Genomic DNA, 25,233 nt, shown 5'->3' with positions numbered 1-25,233 from the left:
TGTCTACCCTGCCGTGGACTGTTTCTCCTCTACCATGGCACCCTGCCTTGGAGCCAACTGACAGTGGACTAAAACCACTACAAACTGTAGAGCTAAAATAAACCTTTTCTCCTTTAACTTGTGGTTGTCGTTTGTCTCAGCAACAAGAAAAGTAACTAAGACACCTTCTTTTGTTGGAAAACAAACATCATAACCATTCAAAAACATGGACAGGACAGGCATTGTGGTGCATGCCTGTAATTCCAGTACTCAGGAGGCTGGGGCAGGAGGATCACTGTGAGTTCAAGGATAGCCTGAACTGCATAGTGATACCAGGTTTGAAAAAAAAAACAAAAACAACTCCTTGATGGCTTTGTTTCCTCTCACCTAGAGTCTATTCATGGGCCATTAGACAGGCCTTCTAGAGGATGCCCCTGACAGCTGACCCCTTCTTTCTGCTCCTGTACAGCTCAAAACAGCAAGAGTAGTTATCTCTCCTTTTCCCTAACAGCAGTCAAGGTCACCTCTTCAGAGGGGAGAATATGACAAAAAATAGTGAAACAGGAGTTAAGATTCTATTGGGCAGTAGCCCCAAAATGGAGTCAGGAAGCCTAAAATGGAGTCTGCTAAATCACCACCCTCTAAGGATCTTTTATTTTTTTGGTACCGGGGATCAAACTCGGGTCCTTGTGCTTTCGAGGCAGGCGACACTAGGCTAAATCCCCGGCCCTCCTCTAAGGATCTTATATAAACATGGGCCAGGTATTTAGCTCAGTAGCGCCTCACCGCCTGCCTCGAAAGCACAAGGTCCTGAGTTCGATCTTTGGTACCAAAAAAAAAAAAAAAATCTGCCAGGGGCGCTTGGACTGTCTTAGACCTCCCCAGAGGATGATGAGGCAGGCCACTGGCTCAAGGGCACATGGGCCCTGCATGGGCACTGGGTGGACACTGCACAGATTGGACCCTGCAAAGTATGTAATCTAGGATAGAGATTAGATCGCTGATATTGCTTACACAACAGCCTGAGCTCCCTTGTAAACCCCTTAAAATCTCCTAAACAACAGCCTTCTTGGGAGACTTGCTCAGGACTCCCTCCTAGCTAACAGAAGCTCTACTGTCATGGCTTTACATTTTTTACTTTCCTGACTTTATATCTTTTAAAAAAGGCAGGGCATGGTGGTGTGTGCCTGTAACACTAGGGCTGGAAAGGCAGAAGGACATCTGAGAGTTCAAGGCCAAACTGAACTACATAATGAGACACTGTCTTAAAAAGGGAGAGAGAGAGGCCGGGGATTTAGCTCAGTGGTTCTGCTGCCTGCCTTGCAAGTGCAAGGTCCCGAGTTCAATCCCCGGTACCAAAAAAAAAAAAAAGACATCAAAAAGAGAGAGAGAGGAAGAAGAAAGAAAGAAAGAGAGAGAGAGAGAAAGAGAAAGAAGAGAGGAAAGATGGTCAGGGAAGGCTGCGCTGAGGCTATAGTAGCTGAGCTGTTAAACAAGCAAACAGCAGGAGTTTGGGTCAAAGCACAATGTGTGTCTGTGTTCAGGAATAACCTGGGCTCCAGTGAGCTGCAGGGTCAGAGAGAGATCATGGGAGAGAAGAGAGCACAGAAGTGCAAATCAGGGCCTGAGATTTAGCTCAGTGGTTCCGCTGCTTGCCTCCCAAGCACAAGATCCCGAGTTTGATCCCTGGTACCAAAAAAAAAGAAGTGCAAATCAGACATGTAAAGTCTTGGGGCCATGGTAAGGAACTGCTTATTCCTCCCTTCCCTTGGATGAATTAACGAATAAATCAGAATCCAGGTGAATCTGTGCAAATGGGTTAGTTTGAAGCAAAATATGAAAACATTTCCTCTCGTATGAATGGGGGAGGGGAGGACGATACTGAGACCTGAACTCAGGGACTTCACACAAGGACCTAAACCCCCAGCACTTTGTTACTTTGTTTTATCTTGAGACAGGGTCTAACTAAATTGCCCAGGCTGGGCTCAAACATCTAATCTTCCTGCCTCAGCTTCCTGGAATTCTCACTTGGATTTTTTCTTTTTTTGGAGACAAGATCTCACTATGTAGCACAGGCTGGTCTCTGGCCTTGAACTCAGGGCAACCCTCTGGCCTCTGCCTCTGGAGGGCTGGGATTAGGAGCATGCCCCACCAGGCCCTGCCAGGTATTTCCAAAATGCTCCTCAGGAACTTGCATAAAATCCTTCAGTGGCTCCCTGTGGTCTCCACAAGATAAAGTTTCATTTTAGCCTGGTGTACACAGGCATCTGTTATCTGGCATCTTTCCCATATTAGTTAGGAGTCTTGTTTGTTTATGTAAGATAAATTAAGCAAAAATTAAAAAATGTAAAATGGAGATTTGTGATTCAGGAGAGAGGAGCATTTCATGCATCTGGGGCCAAACAGGCTGTGTTTCTGGCAGGGGCTGGGACGGGGGCACCCCCGAAGGTTCTGGAAGCTCTCCCTCCCCTCTGCCTTAGCACCTTCCTGTCTTCTCTGTCCAGCAGACTTGTTGGCTCCTGTGCAGGCAGATTTACTCAAGGACAAGGAGGTACAGGCGCCCAGGAGATATGACAGAGTTGGCCTTAGAAAGCCGTACTCTTATGTTTCTGTGTCTATGTCTATGGCTTTTAATTTTCCCTTAAATTATAAACATGATTTTTATGAAATATAATACTGATGGGGTGCGGTGGCACATGACTGTAATCCCAACACTCTGGGAGGCTGAGACAGGAGGATTGCAAATTTGAAGACAGAATTTTAGCAATTTAGTAAGACCCTCTCTTAAATAAAAAATTAAAAAGGGCCCTGGGATTTAGCTCAGGGGTGCTGCACCTGCCTCCCAGGCACAAGGTCCTGAGTTGGATCCCTGGTACTGCAAAAAATAAATAAATAAATAAATAAATAAATAAATCTAATTAAAATTTTAAGAGAATTAGTGATGTATCACTAAAGCCTCTTGTTCAATCTGCAGAACTGGAAAAAAATAAAATCAAACAATACGGAAATACACAGAGTAAAACTTACTCTCCACATACCTCCTCTAGCCACTCTTCTATGCACTTATATGCTTATATTATATATTTATACTACAAATACCTAATTTAGGGCAAACCATGGTTGCACAAGTCTGTAATCCCAGCACTGGGGAGACTGAGGCAGGAGGATCACTGTGCATTTGAGGTCAGCCTGGGCTACAGAGTGAATCTAAGGCCAGCCTGAACTATGTAGCCAGACATTGTCTCAAAAAAAGAAAAAAAGGGCTGGGTGCAGTGGTGCATGACTGTAATCCCAGCACTGAGGAAGGCTGAGGAAGGAGGGTTGTAAGTTCAAGGCCAGCCTGGGGAATTTAGCAAGACTTTATCTCAAAATTAAATGGATTCTGGGAAGCTGAGGCCAGAAGATGGTAAATTCAAATCCACAGTGGGCAATTTAGTGACTTAGCAAGACCCCCATCTCAAAATTAAAAATACAAAAAAGGTCTGAGGATGTAGTTTAGTGTGAAGGCTATGGGTTCAATTTCCAGTACTGCAAAATAAATAAAAATATATCTCAGTGTGAGGCTCTGGGTTTAATCCCTACTACCACCACCAAAAAAAAAGCTGATTTTTGTTTTTTCTTTTCCTTTTTCTTTTTTTCTTTTTGGTACCAGGGATTGAACTTGGGACCTTGCACTTGTGAGGCAGACGCCAGAACCACTGAGCTAAATCCCTGGCCCAATTTTTTTTTCATAAATGCATTTGTACCATAGATGTAGTTTAATCCAGCTTGCATTTTTCAATTAATAATGTATTTTTAAAACTTTTTTTTTTGCAGGTCTGGGAATTGAACCCAGGGCCTTGAGCAGGCTGTTCACTAAGCTACATCCCCAGCCCTTTTACTTTTTATTTTGAGACAGGTTCTCACTAAGTTACCCTGACTGGGCTGGAACTTGTGATCCTTCTGCTTCACCCTCCAGAATAGATGGGGTTACCAGGGAGCACCACCTGCAGCCCTGGTTTTCCTGATAGCCTATCCTGGCCTTGTGCCCACTCAGTGGGCTCCGGGGTACTGCAATGCTATCCTGTCTTTCATGGAAACCCGACTGTGGCGCTGAACACAATAATCCCCATGCATGCTGAACTGAACTAAACTTACACATTTGTATTTCCTTCAATTATTTCCTTTTCTTTTCTCAAATTCTTCTGAAAGTTAATTTGGAACATGTCAGCCTGTCTCAGCTGCCCTTAGAGAAGGGAGGAAAAGGGCACTTGTTCTTGCAGGAAATGAGAAAAAGCATATCCCTGGGGTCTGGGATAGTGACAGCTATGAAATGCAAATGAGAGACCACACGGGGAGGGAAAGCCAGACCAAAGACAGCAGATCATTTCCACCTGGAAATTTCATCTCAAGAGTGCATGTTTTGGCAAATGTGGAGACTCTTGGGGTTCTCGGTAGAGGGCCTTACTCTGTGAGTCCATCTTCTCTATGAAGGGGTCCTCCTTCCCCTGCTGTGGGTTGGGGCAGCTTCCTGACTGGCACTGTCTCAGGTGGGACAGGAAGAATCAAGACAAGAGTCTTGGTGAGTAGTTGCCTCCATCCTAACACTATCTTTCCAACAGATCAAAAGAAATGTGATAGACAGGTGTGTTATATCAGCAGTTGGGAGGCTGAGGCAGGAGAATTGTGAATTCCAGCCCAGCCTGTGCAACTCATTGAGACCCTGTATCTCTCTCTCTCTCTCCCCCCCAAAAAAGTACTATAAAGTGGGCACATGGTAAAAAAAACCCTCACTTTCCCTACCCCTCATCACTCCTGGAGTACTAGGGATTCAACCCAGGGCATTTATACTGAGCTGAATCCCAAGCCCTTTTTTATTTTTAGTTTTTATTGTTTGTTTATTTATTTATATTTTTTTTGGTGCCAGGGATCAACCTCTGGACCTTGTGCTTGCGAGGCAGGCGGCAGAACCACTGAGCTAAATCCCCGGCCCCCTTTTTTATTTTTTACTACAGTTTTTATGGAGTTTTTGTTTTTGTTTTTTTGTTGTTATTTTGCTTTTTTTTTTTTTGAGACAGAGTCTTACTATATAATTCAGCCTGGCTTTGAACTCACTATGTCATCTAGGCTGGCCTCAAACTTGAAGTGATCCTCCTGCCTCAGCCTACCAAATTCTGAGATTACAGGAGTGCCTCACCACACAGGGCCCTTTTTTATTTTTTATTTTGAGACAGAGTCTTATTCAAACTCATGATCTTCCTGCCTCAGCCTCCCAAGTCCTGGGCTTACAGGTGTGTGCCATCTTGCCTGAACCCTTCTCTCTTTCTTTTCCTCTCTCTCTCCTTTTGCTTTTTTGTTGTAGCTTTTTTGAGACAGGGTCTCACTCTGTAGTGCAGTCTGGCCTTGAATTCGCTGTGTAGCCCAGGCCTTGAACTCCTGGTGATCCTCCTGCCTCAGCATCCCAGAGTGCTGGGATTATAGGTGCCTTTTGTTGAAACTTTCCCTACTCCCAGAACGTCTGCTTTTTGAGACAAGAAGACGGAGGGCCCTGCGGAAGGAAAATGCAGCCAGAAGCATGAATTCAGCCTGGCTTTGCTCTGGTGCCTCCTGTCTCATTCCCACAGTAGCTCTCAAACCTTTCCTCTGCTTCTGTTCCCTCCCTCCTTCCGAGTCCCCTGCATGCCTCAGAGAGGAGGCCTGGAGCCCTTAGGAAGGAGAGTCCAGGGCCCCAGCCTTCCCTTCCGATCTGATCTGGATGGTGTTTCCTAAGCCCTAGCCCAAAGTAATTTGTGGCCCTTTCCGCCTTACTGAAGAAAAATGGATTTTGCCTCAATTCCTGATTCCTGTTTAAATATTTAGTTTAATCAGCACAGGCCCAAGTGCCTTTTCCATTTCCCCCCCTGTGCCTGGGAGCCACGCTGACACCAGTGTCATAAATAATGCATCTGATCCCAGCAACACGGCCACCAGCTGGGTGGACTCCATCCTTCAGGTCCCTCGGGGGCAGAAGCGGCCACGCAGAGAAGTTATCTGTCACCCTGAAGGGCTGGCCCTCGAAGCCACTCCTGGAGGGCATCACAGTGACAGGCTTGTGGTCCCCAAGGCAGCCCAGAGCTGCAGAGCCTCTGAGGGAGGGTGAGTTGACAGTGGGGGTAGGTCCCTCAGAAAAGGCCTGATTTCTGCTCCTTGTGAATGTAGGGCAGGGGACAAGAATCCCAGATTCAGGGGGCAGCTGAGTGTGAGTTAGAGAAAGCTGGACACTTGGTGAAATGCAGGACTCTTTCCTCCCCACCTCTGGAATCCTAGCTCCACCCTTCATTCTAAGAACACTGGCCAGATTTGGCCCCTTCATCAGAGAAGTCTCAGGAGGAATGGAGGGGCTCGTCATTCAGAAAGGAACCAACCAACGGATTTGGCTGGACAGGTCCTGTGCATCCTTTGCCAAAACCTCAGAAAGGCGAAGCTGCCTCCAGGTGCCTGGCTTTGGTGTGGGCTCCTCAGGCCATGATCCGGGCAATGAAGTGTGAAACACCGAGTTAGTTGCCAGTAATGAGAGAATCTTGGCCTGGCTTTGTAAAAGCAGCTTCTTGGGGGGGGATCTCTGTAATATTTTCTGTTTGCTCCAAAACTTTGCAAAGATAAAAGGAGCTGTAAACAACGATTTATTTATCCAGGAGTTCAAAGTTTAGCTTTGAGCTCTCCAACATTTTTGGTTCTTTTTGACATCATGAGTGCAAATAAACATCCCTCTTTCTGTTATAGAAAGGGCAGCTGCTACAAACCTACAGATAAAGATAAAAGAAGGTGATGAAAAGAGCAAAGTTTAGTCTCCATCCCTGAGTTTGGGGGAGGATGGGGGCGAGGGGTCTCAGGAATCCTTCTCTCTATACTTGGAGCCAGGACCAGAACCCTACCAGTTCATTTAGGGCTGTCCAGGACCTACAGAATTGGGGTTAGGGGTGGGGTTTACTGGGGATGGAATCCAATGGCTTCACGCTGAGCTACATCCTCATCCCTTTTTTAATTTTTTGAGACAGGTTCTCCCTAAATCATTAAGTTGCCCAGGCTGGACTTGAACTTGAATCCTCCTGCCTCAGCCTCCCAGAGCCCTGGGGTGACAGGTGTGCAGCACTACACCCAGTTTGTTTTTTCACATGAAACTCAGGGCCACTCCCTACTAATTAAATTATGACTCTTGGTGTGGGACTTGGCATTGTCAACAGTTCCCCTGGTGTAGCCAGACTACGGGACCAGCCTCTGCTCTCAATGTTGGGTTTCCCAAGTTTTAGGGCTCTGTCCTCCTCCTCACCTACACTCCCTCCTCCAAGGAAGTCTCACCAGTCTCCAGCTTCCTGTGGTGTCTGGGTAGAGGTGACTCATGCTGGCATCTCAGGCCTGGGCTTCTCTGCTAAGCTCTGGAGCAGCGCTTGTGGCCAGTGTCTGTTTAGCCCCTCCAAACACACCTGAAAGTCCTGACATCCACTTGTTTGACTCTCAGCATTGCAGAAAAGAAATGTCTACATAGATATGGATATGTACATAGAAAAAAATGCATATCTCCATTGGCCATGACAGCTATCATTTTACTCCAAGTCTTTATTACCTCTCTTTTCCTTGAAAAAGTTAGCTTCCTCGCTACTCCTGTTTCCGTTCTGCACAGCAACCAAATGATATTTAATTAATTAATTAGTACCAGAGATCAAACTTGGGACCTTGTGCTTGCAAGGCAGGCACCGGAACCACTGAGCTAAATCCAGGACCCTTTAAATGATCTTTAAAAAACAAACCAGATCCCCATCACACCATGTTTGAAACCTCCCAAAGGGGTCCCATTATACTCAGAATAAAACCCAAGCCCTTTTCTATGGCCACAGGAACCTAACTGATCTGAATGCTACTCACCTCCTAGCCACACAGCCCTGCCTAAGCCATGATCAGATATAGGAATTCCTCATGGATCTGGGTAATTTGCACTTCCTCTCCCTTCTCTCTGAAATGCTGCTCCCCAGTGTCCTAGGGGCTCACTCCCTCCATCCTCTTCTTGTGTCTCTTTTTTGTTCTTACCACAGCTGAGACATCTTCCCTGACCACAATCATCATTCTTTGTTTTCTTATCCTGATTTATTCTCTGTAACATTTATCATTCTATCCTGGCTTATCCATGAATTCATTAATTCATTGATTGACTGTCGTCCTGACTGTAATACAAGCACAGGAAGGGTCTACCTTTCTGCGTTTTTCTTTTGGGCCTAGGGATTGAACCCAGGACCTTTGGACTGAGCTATATCTCCAACCTTTGAAAATTTTTAAAGTTTTAAGTCACAGTAGTTTTTTGGGTTTGTTTTTTTTTTTTTTTTTGTACTGGGGATCAAACTCAGGACCTTATGCTTGCCAGACAGGCTTGGTGCCACTGAGCTAAATCCCCAGCCATTGAGACAAGGTCTTATTGAGTCACTAAATTCCTCAGGCTGGGTTCAAATCTATGATCCTCCTGCCTCAGCCTTCCAGAGTGTTGGGACTATAGGCATTTGCCCTCACTGCTGTCTAAGAGGTGTCTCCTATCCAATAGTGCATTCTTAATGCCTTGAGTGATGTTCAACATATATTTGTTAAACCAAAGGGTATTTTTTTAGACAGGACTATGGGTTTGTGAGATTGAACCCAGGTCCTTCACACTGAATTACATACTCAGTTCTTTTTATTTATTTATTTTTTAGGTTTTTTTTTTATTGGTACCTTTTCCAACTTTCATGTGACTCATCCTTTTCTATCATCACCTTGTGATAATTCTTTTTATTTTTTATTTTGAGACAGGGTCTTGATAAAGTGCACAGGCTGGCCTCAAATTGTCAGTCTTTTCCTCAGCCTCCCAAGTAGCTGGAATTAGAAGAGTGTGCCACCAAGCACAGGGCTTTATATTGTTGGGAGCCTCCACAGCCCACCACAGAAGCATGAATTGGCATCTGAGGAGCCAGAGTGCTTCTTGACAAAGAAATCTGACTAACGGGCTGGGAATTTAGTTCAGTGGCACTGTGCCTGCCTTGCAAGTGCAACATCCTGAGTTCGATTCCTGATTTGGCAAAAAAAACACCCCAAAAAACCAAATCCGACTAAGGCATTAATTGAAACATGACATATTGGTAATCCACTGCTGCTTATGGAGATGTGTAGTGAAGAAAAATATGTTGAAATACTTCCGCTGGCATTTAGCTGAGGTGCGTGCAGTATCCAGGGCTGTTTTCTGGTAGCATGAAGACAACCGTGTCAGCTAGGAGGAGAGAGAAGCCAAGGAAAATTAAGTAAACTGACTTGTTTCAGACGGTTGAGTAGGATTTAGAGGAAGTGTTGTTAGGTCCTGTGTGTATATTTCTCTTTTGTTTTCTTTCTCTGTGTGTTTTTTTTTGCACTTCTGGAGATCAGATCCAGGGCCTTGTACACTTACAGCCAGCGCTGTACTACTAAGCTAGTCCTTCAGTGTTTCCTGGCTGAATGTAAATTGAATGGTGGAAGAAAAAGAAAAAGGAGTGGTAGGTATCATCTGTTGTTAGTTCCCTAGGGCTGCAGTAACAAATGATCACAAACCAGGTGGTTTCAAAAAAACAGAGCTTTTGAGGCAAAAAATTTTTTTTGGGTACTGGGGATCGAACTCCGGATCTTGCGCGGGAGCTGGCAGAACCACTGAGCTAAACCCCTGGCCCCTCAAAAAAACAGAGCTTTATAGTCTCACAGTTGTGCAGGCCTGAAGCTTGACTTGAAGGTTGCTCAGGCTGTTTCTTTCTGCAGGGTCTGAGAGAGAATCCAGCCCATGCCCTTGCCCAGGACCTGGTGGTTTCTGGAAATCCTTGGCACTACTTGGCTCCTGGAAGTGTAACAGCAACTTTAAATCCTCTTCCTTTAAAGGGCCCTCGCCTCTGTGTCTTATAAGGATACTTGTTACTGGATTGAGGACTCACCCTTATGCAGGATGATCTCATCTTGGTATTCTTTTTTTTTGGTACCTGGGATCGAACTCAGGACCTCGCGCTTGCAAGGCAGGCGGCGGAATCACTGAGCTAAATCCCCAGCCCCTTGGTATTCTTTGCTTTTAAACATTTTATTTAACTGAAATGCCATATACTGACTTCCATTTATTTTGATACATCTTGTCCCCAAGGTGATTTAGAGGATCTTCAAGCCAATATAAATGTTTCATAAATATTTGGCCATTTGAGTACACATCTGCACAATACCTCACATCTTTCAGCAAGAAAAACACTGAAGAGTAAAGACCTGACACAATTAACTGGGTATAATGAGAATCTGCTCCAAATATTTGTTTCTCTGAGGTAAAGGCACCACACACCTGTTCAATTAAGAAAACCATCCTTACAGCACAGGATGAGTTTTTATTTTGAAGTAGGGATTGGGGCATTCAGCCGCTAATTAGGTGCTGCGTGGCAGAGCTACATCCCCAGCTTATGCCATGAATTCATAGGGAATAGGTTCTCACAAAGTGTACTTCTCTGGGTGGGGCAGGCTGGTGCTTCAGTTGAACCCAGGTACCTTTCTCTTTGGCTTCCTTCTTTTTCTGACCATTTTCCTTGACCCGTTTCAGGAAGCTATCTTGACTCTTTGAGTGTTTAATATGTTCAATGCGCACATTAATTCTCTTGGCAAGTATCTTGCCCTTAACTTGCTTGTTTACAATAATGCCAACAGCATGCTGGGTGACATTGTAGACTCTTCCAGTTTTGCCATGGTAACATTTGTGTGGCATTCCTTTTTGAACAGTACCCATTCCCTTGATGTCTGCAATATCGCCCTTTTTTTTTTTTTTTTTTTTTGGTACGGGGATTGAACTCTGGTCCCTGAGCTTGCGCAGCAGGAGGCGGAACCGCTGAGCTAAATCCCTGGCCCTTAATATCACCCTTTTTGTAGATTCGCATGTATGTGGCCAAAGGAACAACCCCATGTTTTCTAAAAGGCCTAGAGAACATATACCAGGTTCCCCTCCTCTTTCCCTTTGTGTTCGTCATTTTGGCAAATTACTGGAAGATGGCGGTTCCGGCCGAAAAAGCCCCTTGGTATTCTTAATTAAGTCTGCAAACACCCTTCCTCCATATAAAATCATATTTACAGCTTCTTGGTAGACACATCTTTCTTAGTTATTTATTTTAATGGGGGCAGGCTTAAGACAGGGTCTTGCTATGCAGTTCAGGCTGGCCTTGAACTTACTATGTAGCTGAGGCTGGCCTCAAACTACAGCAATCCTCCTGGCTCAGCCTCCCGAGTGCTGGGACCATGGGTGTGCGCCATCATGCCTAGCTTTATTTACTTATTTATTTTTCTTTTCTCTTGGAGGATGAGCACCATTTAACCCACTCCACAATTTTAGAGGGAAAAGGGTGAGTTAGGAAGTAACCAAATTGCTTTTCTAGGGCTCATGTCTTCCATTCTCCAATTCTGACTGCCTTCCCTTCCCCAGCATAGTGGCCTTTTGCCATTTGAGAAGCCAGATTGAGGGTGTCGGCAGAACTCTGTCAATGCCTGCTATGCCTTAGCTCACTGGCCCTGGTGGGATGGTCAGCCCTGGGGATTCCCCTTGGCCACTCCCTCTGCCCGGGCAGTGACTTGTGAGGCTCTGCCCAAGGCCTGGCTGTTTGTACATTTGGACCTGGACTGCCATTCCCTGAATCTAACCTGTCAGACCTGTTCTATTCCAGTTGAAGGACCCAGGGAACCTGCTTCTTCCCCTGGGGCTAGGGTTTGGCTTATTCTTCAGCCCAGACAATCTAGGCTGTAGGCTGATGGTGACACAGAAGAGGACAGTCCCTGGTCAGATTTCTCTCCTGGACTCCAGGCTTGTTCATCCAACTGTTTTCTAAAGAGGAAGTGGCTACTAGAATGTTCCCACAGGCACCTCAAACACAGCCTGTTAATACGGCACCTGGTCACTATCTTGCCGGCCCTCCTGTGTTCTCTGCCATGAATCTCTCCCTAATTCTCTCCTCCACCAGCTGCACATAAGCCTTGCCACCACCGGTTCACTCCATACCTTCCGTAAGTCACCAGATCCTAGAATACCATCCCCAAACACATCTACTTTTTTCAGCCTCTGCCTCTGCCCTAGGCCGGGACAGTCGCCTTTCTCACTGGCCTCAGCCTCCTGCTTGGCCTCTCTGCTGCTCCCACACATGCTCCGTGCTACGCCTGACTCATCCTTGCAAGCATTCCCTGTTGTGTCCATTCAACACTTCCCATTGCCCTGTAGGAGTCTTTCTCTTGACCTTACACCTTATACTGTCCAGTCCTCTCTCATTCAAATCCACAATGAGCCAAAAAAAGGAACACTAGGCTTATTAAGGTTAACCATTTGGGGACTCATCTCTGTCCCTGTGGTGACTTCCAGTCCCTTTTTTTTCTTTCTCTTTCCGTAATGGAGATTGAACCCTGGGCTTTCACACTGAGCTACAACCCCAGGCCTTTTAAAAACTGCTTGCTCACTGTGTTGCTCAGGATGAGCTTGAACTTGTGATCCTCTTGGCTCATCTTGCCTCCTCCTGCCTCAGCCCCCCCCCCCCCGAGGGCTTGAACTACAAGGTGTGCGCCACCACTACCAGCACCACCACCACCATGCTGAGCTCCAGTCCTTTTCTATCAGGTGGAGGGAATGTGGTTGCTAGGAAGGAACCTTCTTGAGATATCACCAAATGACTGAGCTACCTACTTTTCGAGGGCATGAGAGAATTATGAGATCCTAAAACATATACTTCCGAAAACCAGGGCATCTTGGAACTAGTGGTGAATTCCATGTGTTTTGCACAGGAAGAAGCTCCACGGCTGGAGAAGCCATAAAGCTTCTGCTCTGGTTTTTCTTTTCCCTCCGGGGCTCTGTTGTTTTGATTCTTGCTGTCACATCCCTTCCTTTCTGCTGGGAGTCATTCATCCATCTAGACCTCCCTGGAATCTGAGGCCATCCCAGCACTCTGGGCAGCTGAGGCAGGAGGATGGCAAATTCAAGCTGAGGCTGAGCAACTAGCAAGTAGTAACTTAGCACCAAGACCCTGTCTCAAAATATTGTGAAAAATAAAGGGCTATGATATAGCTTAGTACAAAGGCCTTAGGTTCAATCACCAAGATGAAAGCTAAATGAATAGACAAAAGAAAAACAAACAAACAAAACAGAGCTCCAGACAGTGGCCAGGACATTTTTAATTAATTAATTAATTAATTAATGGGGGGTCTTGCTATGTAGTTTAGGCTGGCCTTGAACTCACTAGGTAGCCCAGGGTGGTCTGGAACTCACAGTGATCCTCCTGCCTCAGCTTCCCAAGTGCTGGGATTATAGGCATGTTCCACCATGCCTGGCTTTATATATATGTGTATATATATATGTGTGTGTGTGTGTGTATATATATATATATATATATATGTATATATATATATTTTTTTTGTACCAGGGATTGAACTTGGGTCCTTGGATTTGTGAGCAGGTGCTGGAACCACTGAACTAAATCCCCAGCCCTATTTATTTATATTTTTATTTTAATGTATAAATACTTCATCCTGGGGAAGAGGGGTGGAAGGGGAAGGATGGGGAAAAAAAGAAGAAGCAAGATGTATCATGTACAGGTACAAATTCCCTATGATGAATGTTATCATTATGTATATCTAAAATGTACCAATAAATGTTTTGTTTGAAAAAAAAAAACCCATCCTTAAATTAAGATGAAAACCAACTGTCTAGCCCTGTGTGGTGGTACATGCCTGTATTCCCAACACGCAGGAGGCTGGGGCAGGAGGGTCACTGTGAGTTTGAGGCCAGCCTGGGCTACATAATGAGACCTTGTCTCAAAAAAACGAAAAACAAAAGAAGAACAAGAAAAGAAAACAAACTGTCTCATCTATAGCTTTCTTGTATTTATTTATTTATTTAGTACCTGGGATCGAACTTGGGATCTATAGCTTTCTTGCAATGTCCTCTTCTTTCAAGTAGATGGGATGCTGGGGACTGACATAGGGATTTTTTTTTTTGGGGGGGGTATGGGCATCGAACTCAGCACCTTGGAAAGCAGGCTCAGAGCCTTTGAGCTAAATCCCTGGCCCAAGGGGGACTTTTTTTTTTTTTGGTACTGGGGATTGAACTTGGGTCCTTGTGCTTGCGCAGCAGGCGACGAAGCCACTGAGCTAAACCCTCGGCCCCAGGAACTTTTGTTTTAATGGTATTGAGGATGGAATTCAGGGACACTTTACCATAGAGCTACATACACCTCATCCCTTTTTATTTTTTGAGACATTATCTCACTAAGTTGCCTAGGCTGGCCTTGAACTTGATATTCACCTGCTTTGGTCTCCAGAGTAGCTGAGATTATAGACATAGCTTCACATGCTTTTTATTTTATTTATTTTTTGGTTCTGGGGATCAAACTTGGGACCTTGTGCTTTCGAGGCAGGTGGTAGCCCCACTGAGCTAAATCATCGGCCCCACATGCTTTTTAAATCACAACAGCCATGCAAAGAAATTTTACTGATGGGAGGATGGATTTGCACTGAGACTTCTGGCATGGTCTGAGAGACACCTCTTCCTTAGTTATTTTTACTTTTGTTTTCCTTATACTGTGGATTAAACTCTTTGCACTGAGTTATATCCTCAGCACTTTTAAAATATTGTATTTTATTTTGAAAGAGCATCTTGCTAAATTGGCTAGGCTGGGCTGGGACTTGTAATCATTCCACTTCAGCCTCCGAAGTGCTGGGATTTCAGGCATGCACCATCATGCCTGCCTGGTGCTCAGTATCTTAATAAATCCAAGTGGTTTAACCCCTCTGAGTCTCAAACACAACAAAATATGACCCGTGTGGGACACCTACCTCAAAGGCTTGAGTTAAAAATTTAAATATATAAAGTGTTTGGCACATATCGAGAGCTTCATATTTGTTATGTCCCTTCTCTCTATTCCAGCCATTCTCATGTAACACTAAGGGAAGAGAGGCCCGGCATGGTGGCACAAGCCTACAATCTTAATCCTCTGGGAGGCTGAAGCAGGAGAATCACAAGTTTGAGCCCAGCCTGGACATGTTAGCAACTTAATGAAACCCTGTGTCAAAAAAAGAAATTTAAAAAGGCTGGGAACATAGATTAGTGTGAAGACCCTGGGTTTAATCCCTGGTACTTAGAGAAAAAATAAAAGAAAAAAAGAATACTGGGTATCTATGTAAAAGTCATTGGCCTGGGAGCTGGCAGTGAAAGAGGCTAAATACACAGAATCTAGCGGAAGCATCATGACCTGCCACCATCATGACCCCCTGCTTCCTCCCGGAATCTCTAAGGGTTTTATCTGGGGGCTTCTGTACAGGGCTGTTCCCAAGCAGAGGTGGACAATGTGGACATGGGGCCTTTTCTTGGCACTTTGCACCTATTTATTGTGGTTAGTATAGTGACCTCTAACACTTGGTAAGAAGCACTAAGCTGGGGGAATGAGAAAGGCAGATAATGATCTAACACAAATACAGAAATATTTTGAGGGGAGGAGAAATTGCTCATTTATTAAAAAATAATGAAAAAGCACCTGAAAGCTCATGATCCATTTCTTTGCAGTTATGGTTTTCAGGTGGTCTTTTCATTTGGTGGTTTGGAATATTTTAGGCCAGAGGAAAGCACTAAATTATAATCCTAAAGCTGTTGCCAGTTACTGTACTACAGGTGAATTTTTCAGCCTATTTGTGTATCAGCTCAGAAATGGAGAGAATGATGACAGATATGTCACAATCAGTTTTTGGTGAGATTTCCAGGAAAAGAATTTTGATAAACATGAGCTAAGCATTGTACATCACAGAACACTTCTGCTCTCTCTGGGTCAGAAGAGCCGAGGTGAGCTCACAATTTGACACATGGCATGAAACCCTTAGGACTCTGAGGCTTACTCTGGGTAAAAAGAAAGCAACAGACACCTGTTACTTGCATAGTGCTTTATGCTGTCTGGTTTATAAAGCATTTTCAGATATTACCACAACTGAACTTTAGCACACCTGTGAAGTAGTGTTAGTGTCTCCGTTTTGTAGATAAGGAAACAGGTTATTACAGAGTCAATCAATATAATTCAGGAAAAAGGGTTGTATTTTTTGCTATTATTTTGTTTTTTACTTTGCCTCCGTTATCCAGAAAATTATTTTCTTGACCTCGATACTTTGTGAGAAGGAATCATCATGAGGCGACCAAAACACCATCTTCTCTTCTAGGGACACTTCCTTTCCTGGCACAGACATCAAGCCCAGAGTCAGCAACACACAGTTGTATCACCAGACCCTTAAAACAACCCAAAACAACCGTCAGGGATTATTGATTGATTGATTGAGATAGAGTCTCACTATGTATTCCAGGCTACCCTTGAACTCATTATGTAGCCCAAGCTGGCCTCACCTTATTATAAACAACTAAGTTAGACGGAAATATTATAGGCAGTCAGACAGGGCTAGGCCTTTAAGGGAGTCAGTACAGAAGATGAGCACACATCACAACTGTGGCTGGAGGCACATCCGTCGAAGGCTAGGCCTCAAGATACAGGTGGAATGACCAGGCCTATGTGTCTCCCTGAGGGATAAGCAATAAATTAAAGATTATACTCACCTGGTCCAATAAAGTTTAGGTAGACTTCAGTCACCCAGGTGGGTGACCAGGACCTCCCGAACCATCCCTTCCAAAAAAGGTAAAGACTGGGCCAGGGATTTAGCTCAGGGGTTCCGCCGCCTGCCTTGCAAGCTCAAGGTCCTGAGTTTGATCCCCGGTACCAAACAAACAAACAAACAAAAAAGGTAAAGACTTACATTTGCTACATGACCTACTTCCCCACTGGATCAATATTACCTAAGTGGCTATATTTGTAATCTTATTGATCATAGTTTTGACCCATATTGTACCCACCATGTGATTTTTATACTCACCTCATGATTTTCCTCTATAAAATTTCCACTGAGAAGTGGGGTCTATGGCAACCCACTTTCTGGTCCCCTCCTGTCTCTCAGGTGCTTTCTCTCAATAAATTTTTCCTACTCTTAACCTCCATTGTTCCTTAGAATTTATTCTTTGATTTTGGGGAACATGATCTTGGCGTATCTGACATCTAGCAGGTTGGGAGTTATATTTTCCCTTGATATCAAACTCATAGCAATCCTCATGTCTCAGCCTCCAAAGGGTTCACTGGGATTACAGCTTGCACCACCATGCCCTGCTCTTCATGTTTATTATGCAACAATTTCAGGAGTAGCATGGAAGGGCTTGGCTTCTCTAAAGCTATTTGTAGCCACCTTAGCATGCCACCTTAGCATGCACTCATAATCCCACCATTGTGGGAAGCTAAGGCAGGAGGATCTCAAGTTTGAGCCCAGCCTGTGCAATTTAGTGAGATGGTGTCTTATTATAAAAAATTTAAAAAGGGTTGGGGATGTAGCCCAGTGGGAAGGCCTTGGGTTTGGTCACTAGTACCATAGATGAAACAAAGCAAACAAAAAAACCTAACCAGGTATTTGTCTCCTTTGGGGGGCTAGCCAGTCAAGAAACAACTTTTATTTGCTTCTATGTGGTATGAGGGCTTGAAAATGAATTACTTTTGTGAGACCTTGTCTCAAAATAAAAATAAAAAAGAAGGCTCTCCGATAGAAGGCCTGCCTAGCACGTGCCAGGCCCTGGGTTCCATTCCCAGTGCTGCAAAACAAAAGGTTTGGGCACATAAACAGTAAATTGTCCATCCTGGCAAGCTGATTGACAGCCCCTTCTCTGGGGGAGGGGTAGTGATGAACTGTGGGGCCGTGTTCCCCCATAGACAAAGGAATCACGGCTCGTCTAAAGGTCTTTTGTTGTCCAAACACTCGCAGTCCGAGGGCCTGTCTGTTTAGACGCAGGACCTCAGGGTGCTGGGGGAGCTGATTCTCTTCTTCGCAGTTCTGGGTGACCACGATGGACTGACTTGCCCTGGCGGTTTCGGTGGACTTGAAGGGAGCTAGTTTTTCCGGCCCTGGCCAGTCCCCAGTTCGGTCCCTACTGGGGAAGCAGAAAGCACCCGGAGTCTGGCGGGTCCCCAGGTCTAGGGGCTCTAAAGCACCACGCGCACCTCCCCTGGGGAAGGCGCCCGCTGCCTGCGCTTATTTGCATCGAAGAGTTAGCACCGAGCCCGGCGGGCGCTCACGTGCTGGAGGTCGCATCTACTGGGGTTCCCCAGGGATAGAGCAGAGAACCTGGGTCGGGGTAGGCAAGTGACAGGGGATCTGGGGAGGGGCTGTGGGCGCTCGGGAAAACCTGAGCCTCGGGCCCCCACCCCAAATCCCCGGAGCGCCTGGCCCGCATTTGCGAGTACAGGCTGCAGTGGGACCTAGGGTCCCACGCTGCTCCCAAGACCCCCCAGCCCGAGTCCCCGCCCTTCTCCGGCCCCCACCCCACCCCACCCCACCCCACCCCACCCCACCCCGAGGCCCATTCGGCGGCGCGGCCGGCGCAGGGGGCGGGCGCCACCCCTCCCCCCAAGTCCCTTCCCCGCCCCTCCCCCACCCCCTCGGCCCGGCGCGAGGAGGCGGCGGCGGCGGCGGCGGCGGCGGCGGCGGCCGAGGCTGAGGCGGCGGAGCGGCGGGCGGGGCTCGGCTCTGCTCGGCTCGGCGGGCGGGCGCGCCGACATGGCGGCCAACATGTACCGGGTCGGAGGTAGGCAGGCTCGGCCCGACCCGCGCGTGTGCAGCGGGCTGCGGGGGCCGGGGCGGAGGGCGCGGGGTCCCCACCCCTCCCAGCCTCCCCTCCCCCACGGCGGGCCACGGCCCTGCAGCCCCCGGACCCTCCGGGCTCCTCGGGTCGGGCCTCCCCTTGTGGGCAGGAACCAGATCCCCCCAGTCCCCCGTGGGAATAGGGACCGTCGAGCCCCCAGCTGGTGGCCTGTCCCTCGCGTGGCCTCCGTGCTCAGAGAGGAGCATGGGGGACACCCCCTCCCCGCCCCCCTTCAGTGGGTGCGCGGTGGGGGTGGGGGCCCTGCCCAGGGCCCAGCGTGACGGGCCTGGTTTTAGGGTCACCGGGAGCCCTGCACCTTCCCTTCTCTCCCCTCGTTTCCTGCCCAGCCTCCCGCAAGAATGGGGCTCAGTAGGGTCCAGGGTCCGCAGGTGGAAGTGGGGAGTGGAGCTCAGCCTGGACGTGGGCTCTGCTGCCTGCCTTCCCAGCCTTCTGCGGAAGAGGGAAATAAGGTCAAACAAACTTTCTCCCTGCTCGCGACGCCCTCCTCCCCTCTTTGCTGGTAAAATAATAATTCAGATAAGTGGCGTGTTTATGTGTGAGCGAGACTTGCTCTTCCTCCTCTGCTCATTAGCCGAGCTCCTGATGGATGGTGGTAGGTAGGAATGGCCTGGCTAAATGAGGCCACTCTGCGGAGGAGACGGGAGAGAGCCGCTAAGGTAGACAGTAACAATGCATTTCAGCCTCTCAGACACACAGTGGGAAGTTTCCATTGAGCCTGTTAGATGGGAGGAAAAGCCACACTTGTCCATTTCTATCCTTTTTGTTGAAAGCCTGCAGCAATTTCTTTATAATAAGAGCCTAAATGGGTCTGGTTTAAGTATGGTAAAAGGGTGAAAAGATTCCAACATCAACCCCAGAGGGCTCTGCCTCTCAGCACGTGATTCCCCTCTCCCTTTTTCCTCCCTTTCCCAGGTAGAGCTTTAGAAAAGTTTGTCACTGTCCTTCCTCTTCCTGCCTTGCCCTCCTAAATTTTTTTTTTTCCCTTAATTTGCGATTAAAATGTGCCATGGGCTGTAAAGCCTAGTCCTGCTCTGAATGTGTCTTAGGTCAACAGTTCTGTGTGAGAAGCATACTCCAGGGCAGATTGGATTGGAGGGAAAGATGTGAAGGAAGTGTGAAGTGAGCCCTGACTACTCAGTGATGAGGTGTCTTTGTTTATTCTAGAAGTGACATGTAGGACAAAAGTCTGGGAAGACTTGAGAAAACACTAATTGAAGTGAAAGGGAAATAAAGGTCTCTGGATAGTAGGTATATAAGAGTATATATTAAGATTGTATTGCTAGTGAATGGATTATGTGTTTACTTAACGTGAATTTTGGAGTATAGAAAAGAATGGATTTTCAGATGTGAGTTTTCTGTTGAAAAGATTAAATTCTACAACTTCCTTTAATTACAGATTATGTCTACTTTGAGAATTCCTCCAGCAACCCTTACCTAATTAGAAGAATAGAAGAACTCAACAAGGTATATACACTAAGTGCTCTTGATTCTGCTATTAAAAACTATGTTTCCCATTGAAGGGTAATTGGGTAAATGGCATAAGAGGTGATTTTACTTTAGTGCTAGGCTCTTTGAAAGTAGATTTTGGATTAGAGAGTTATGCAGGATTCTGAATATTCTTTTGGTTTTTATAATTATTTTTTCTCTGATATTAAACGTTATTTACAAGTCTGCAGGTTTCCTGAAATTGCTTAGAGCCTCAATGAGCAAATCACTTCTGTAACTCAGTCCCTTTTTATATTTAATTGTCATAGATATTTTTCCCTTTTTAGTGAGTTAATATTTGCCTTTTCTAGCTTTAGAAGGAAGAAGCTAGGGTCTGGTATTTAGCTCAGTGGTGCCGCTGCCTGTGTCGAAAGTGCCAGGTCCTGAGTTTGATCCCCGGTACCAAAAAAAAAAAAAAAGAAGAAGCAGGAAGAAGCTGGAAAATATAATGAGGGCGATTTGTAAAATTCTGATTTGGCTAATAAGAATATATTTTTGATATTAATAATGTAGCTTTGTAACTTTTTCCCAAGTAAAAGGTTTAAGGTTTATCCCTGATTGCAGATGTTTAGGGTCACAGAATCAGTGTGATTACTTGCAATAGATAAGCTTTTCAAGTGGAAGCATTGGGAAGAGATGCAACCACAGGTTTTCCAATGATCCTCAGGTTTCTTCTAGGCCATTTTAAGGTTTATTTGTGTAGTTTATGAGAATTCTTAGTGTTAAAATCTTTCGGAAATAACTTTTTTCAAAAATTATTTTGGAAATAACCTTTTCTCAAAAATGCCATCACAAGACTATATGTAGTTTTGAGTCCTAGGAAGCCAAGCCTGGCCTGCCTTGCTTACAGAGTCTTGAGGTTTGTTTTGGGGATATGTATTTTATTTTATTTTATTTTTTGGTTCCGGGGATTGAACTTGGGTCCTTGCGCTTACGAGGCAGGCGCCAGAACCACTGAGCTAAATCCCCAGCCCTGGGATATGCATTTTTAAAAATTCTGTAAAAGAGGCCAGGGATTTAGCTCAGTGGTTCCACTCTCTGCCTCACAAGCACAAGGACCTGAGTTCAATCCGTGGTACCCCCTCAAAAAAATTCAGTAAAGGTGGGCATGGTGGCACACAGCTGTAATTCTAGCACTTGGGAGGCTGAGGCAGACACCCTAGGCTACATATATAGTGAGTTTGAGGTCAGCCTGAACTGTGTAGTGAAACCCTGTCTCAAAACAAAACCAAAAAACAAAACAAAATTTTTGTAGTATTTGCAACCACCAGGTGAAGAGAGGCAACTTTAGGTTTACATCAGTCTTTGGGTAGGAACTATTGGGTTGTAATTCTGATGTGCTTCTCTTTCCTGGTATCGGTATAAGAACCGAGGAAATTTAAACTTCACCATGTCAGTTTTGTTAGAAAGTTGTGATTGTAATGGAAATATGAGCCTATAAGACACTATGTACTTTGGCTATTACTGTTCCTTTCTGACCTCTGTTCTCTCTGAAAGCCGATCAGAAGACTCATCCAAGCACACGGCTCTTGACTGTTTCTCCTGCAGTCATCTTAGATGGTACATTATGTATCACCAATCCCATTACTCGCCTTCCTCTGCTCCATGTTATTTATCACCTTCAAATATACTTAATTTGGGGCTGAGCCCCATCCATTGGTAGCTCACTGGTAGAGGGCCCACCTGGCATGCCTGAGGCCTTGGATTCCATCTTCAGCATTACAATTAAAAAATATATATAATTAAAGAAAAGACTGATAGTGCTAGTGATACCTGCAATCCCACCTTTTTGGGAGCCTGAGGTAGTAGGATGGCCAGTTCAAGGCCAGCCTGAGCAACTTCCTGAGACCCTGTTTCATAATAAAAAGGGGTGGGGGAAGTGTCTCAGTCTCAGGCCACTTGCCTAATGTGGGTGAGGCCCTGGGCTCAATCCTCAGTACTGTTTAAAAAAAATTACATAAAGGGCTGGGGTTTATCTCAGTGGTTCTCTTGCCTGCCTCGAAAGCGCAAGGTCCTGAGTTTGATCCCTGGTACCCCCCCAAAAAAAATTTTATGGGGCTGGAGATTTAGCTCAGTGGCACTGCGTCTGCCTTGCAAGTGCAAGCTCCTGAGTTTGATCCCCAGCCCCCCCCTACCCCAAATTATATGTGTATATGCACCTGTGTGTGTGTGTATATGTGTATGTGTGTATGTGTATAGTGTTTATTTTCTTTTTTGGTTGTTTCTTTTGGAGACAGGGTCTCGCTATGTGGCCCAGGCTGGCCTTGAACTCCCAATGATCCTTCTGCATCAGCCTCCTGAGTGCTGGGGTCACAGGTGTGCACCACCAGGCATAGTGTTTATTTTCATTGTTTGTCTTCGCGAACTAGAACTAGAATATGTAGTGATCTTTTCTGTTTTGTTCACTAAAGCATTTTTTGTGTGTGTGTGTACTACTGGAGGTCGAATCCAGGTTCTTTGCATGAAGCTACACTCCCATCCTTTTAAAAATTTTGGGACAATATCTTGCCAAGTGACTAAGTTGCATGCACTGGGCTTGAATTTGTGATCCTCCTGCTTCAGTCTTCTAGAGTACTGGGATTACGGGCATGAGCTGCTTTACCTAGCTCACTAATGCATTCTGAGTGCCTTGGGAAAATGGTCAGCATATAGTTAAAGGCCTTCAGTAAATATTCCTTGAATTAATGAACTTTTTGTCTGATGTTAATCCTTTTATATAGCTTTAGTATTTACAAAGTACTGTGAATAAATTACTTCTTTTTGTTGTGGTAGGAGGGCCTTGTGTGCTAGGCAGATGCTGTACCACTGAGCTGCATTTCCAGTCTTTGTTGAATCATTTTACAAGTAAAGGTATTTTTGAGAACCTGCTCCCTGCCAGGTCATTTTCATCACAAGAGTGATGCAAAACACATATAGTAGGGACAGACATTAGCTGTAGTCCCAGAAATAAAAGCAGCAGTGCTCAAGTTGAGAATAGCAGAGCATGGTGCTCTGGAAACATAATCTGTGAATTTATGTTTATCTCTTTTTAAAAAATTTATTCTGTGGTACTAGGGATTGAATTGGGGCTGTTGCACTGAGCTACAACCTCAGCCCATTTATTTATTTGAGACAGGGTCTCCCTGTGTAGTCCAGGCTAGCCTCAAACACTCTGGGATCCTCCTGGCTCTGCCTCCCGAGAGCTGCTGGGATTACAGGTGCACACCACCACCCCTGGCCCAGCCCAGCCCATTTATTTTGAGATAGGGTTTTACTGAGTCTCCTGGAGTGGTCTGGGAACTCAAGAACCTCCTTCTTTATCTTCATCAGCCCCAGTGGGATTTACAGACAGGACCCACTATGCCTTTTTTTCCTCTTGCATTACTTGGGGTTGAAATCAAGCCCTTCATACTGAGCTATGTCCCTAACGCCCCCTTCCTTAAAAAACAAAAACAAACAAAAACTTTTGAAACAGGTCGGGGATTTAGCTCAGTGGTTTCGCTGCCTGCTGTGCAAGTGCAAGGACCTGAGTTCGATCCCTGGTACCAAAAAAACCCCACAAACTTTTGAAACAGGGTTTCAGAGTTCAAGCTGGGCTCCAACTTGAAATCCTGCCTGGGATTACAGATGTATACCACCATGCCTAGCCTGAGAGTACTTTTAAATACAAAATATTTCCATAGGACCTTTATTTCGTTTTGTTTTTTTTGGTACCGGGGATCTAACTTGGGTCCTTGTGCTTTCGAGGCAGGCATCAGAACCACTGAAATAAATCCCCGGCCTTAGAACCTTTTTTCTTAAGGGATGGGAAAAAGACATTTTGCATAGTTCATTGAATACTTTTTTTTAATTTGAAAACATTTTGAGTGCCTGTTTTGTACCAGGTACTCTGCAGGCTCAAGATACAACAGTGAACAAAGTGGATGTAGTTTCTGCCCACACAGGTTCTACATTCTCATGAAGGGAACACCTGGAAAGATCAGGTATGAAGGAAGAAAGCAAGAATCTGAGCAGAGAATGCTGGTAGGGTAAGCCTAAAGGATGAGAAAAGAGTCAAAGGAGGTGTCATAGCAGTGTCCTAGGCAAAAGTCCTGGGAAGATCAGAGGTGAAATTGGCTGGGTGAGGAGGATTAACATAATTGAAAAATTCAAATAATGGATTGAAAAGTACCTGATTGGTTCTAACTGATATATCAGAAGGGACATGAATTCATTTAATAATTAACCTCTAAATGGAATTTTTTTTTGGTCGAACTTGGATCCTTGCACTTTCGAGGCAGGCGGCGGAACCACTGAGCTAAATCACTGGCCCTCTAAATGGAATTTAAAAAAAAATCTAGGATAAATTGTCATTAAAAAAAAATTGTAGGGCCAGGGATTTAGTTCAGTGGCACTGCACCTGCCTGGCAAGTGCAACATCCTGAGTTTGATTCTAGGTACCAAAAAAGAAATTGCAATGTTAGATTTTTGCCTAAATTTTTTCCTCTAAAAGGCTCCGTCATCCCATCATAGTGCTAGAAATTGAACCCAGGGCCTTGCACAATTCCTTAAAAGTTTTGAGAACTTTTAGGTGCAAAATTAAATATTCCTTGTTGAACACACTTCAGTATTATTAGTTCATCTTACATTCTCTGTTTTCTTCTCTCCTAGTTTGTTGTTTGAGGTAATGAGAGTGACCTTTTGGAGGAAGGATATGAGTAAAATAAAATTTTTTTCCCTCTCTTCTCAGTACTGGGGATCGAATTCAGGACCCTGAGCTTGCCAGGCAGCCACAGCACCACTGAGCTAAATCCCCAGCTCCCGAAAAATTTTTGATAAATGTGCCCATAATGAGCTTTTCTTAACATGTATATAGTCTCAGGAAAATGAGGAAGTTGTGCTTATAGATAATACAGCTTGTTACATCTTGTTTACTTTTTCCACATTTTTAAATTAGTACATATTGGTTGTACAGATTAACGGGATTCATTTTGGTGGTTTTATATAAATCAAATTCTTTTTTTTTTTTGGTACTGGGGATCGAACTCGGGACCTTGCACTTTTGAGGCAGGCGCTGGAACCAC

At 45.3% G+C, this 25,233-nt stretch overlaps 1 protein-coding gene across 8 annotated transcripts in view; it reads left to right on the top strand.

Annotated features, from left to right (window-relative positions):
• Mta3 (metastasis associated 1 family member 3) overlaps positions 1 to 25,233 on the top strand; it is a 224,026-nt gene that overhangs the window by 49,708 nt on the left and 149,085 nt on the right. For 4 of the 8 annotated variants that reach the window (XM_087215957.1, XM_087215956.1, XM_087215958.1 and 1 more), the window contains exons 1-2: positions 18,524 to 18,628; positions 20,103 to 20,170. In XM_087215957.1, the coding sequence (XP_087072083.1) occupies positions 18,601 to 18,628; positions 20,103 to 20,170 (96 nt within the window). In that variant the 5' untranslated portion in view covers positions 18,524 to 18,600. 8 annotated transcript variants of the gene reach the window in all.

The sequence above is a fragment of the Heterocephalus glaber genome, unplaced genomic scaffold (assembly GCF_053883595.1).
Source record: "Heterocephalus glaber isolate CG9 unplaced genomic scaffold, H.glaber_assembly_v1.0 deba00001457, whole genome shotgun sequence".
Classification (NCBI taxonomy): Eukaryota; Metazoa; Chordata; class Mammalia; order Rodentia; family Bathyergidae; genus Heterocephalus; species Heterocephalus glaber.
The sequence above is the reverse complement of the archived record's forward strand: the minus strand, read 5'-3'. Positions and strand labels throughout refer to the sequence as shown.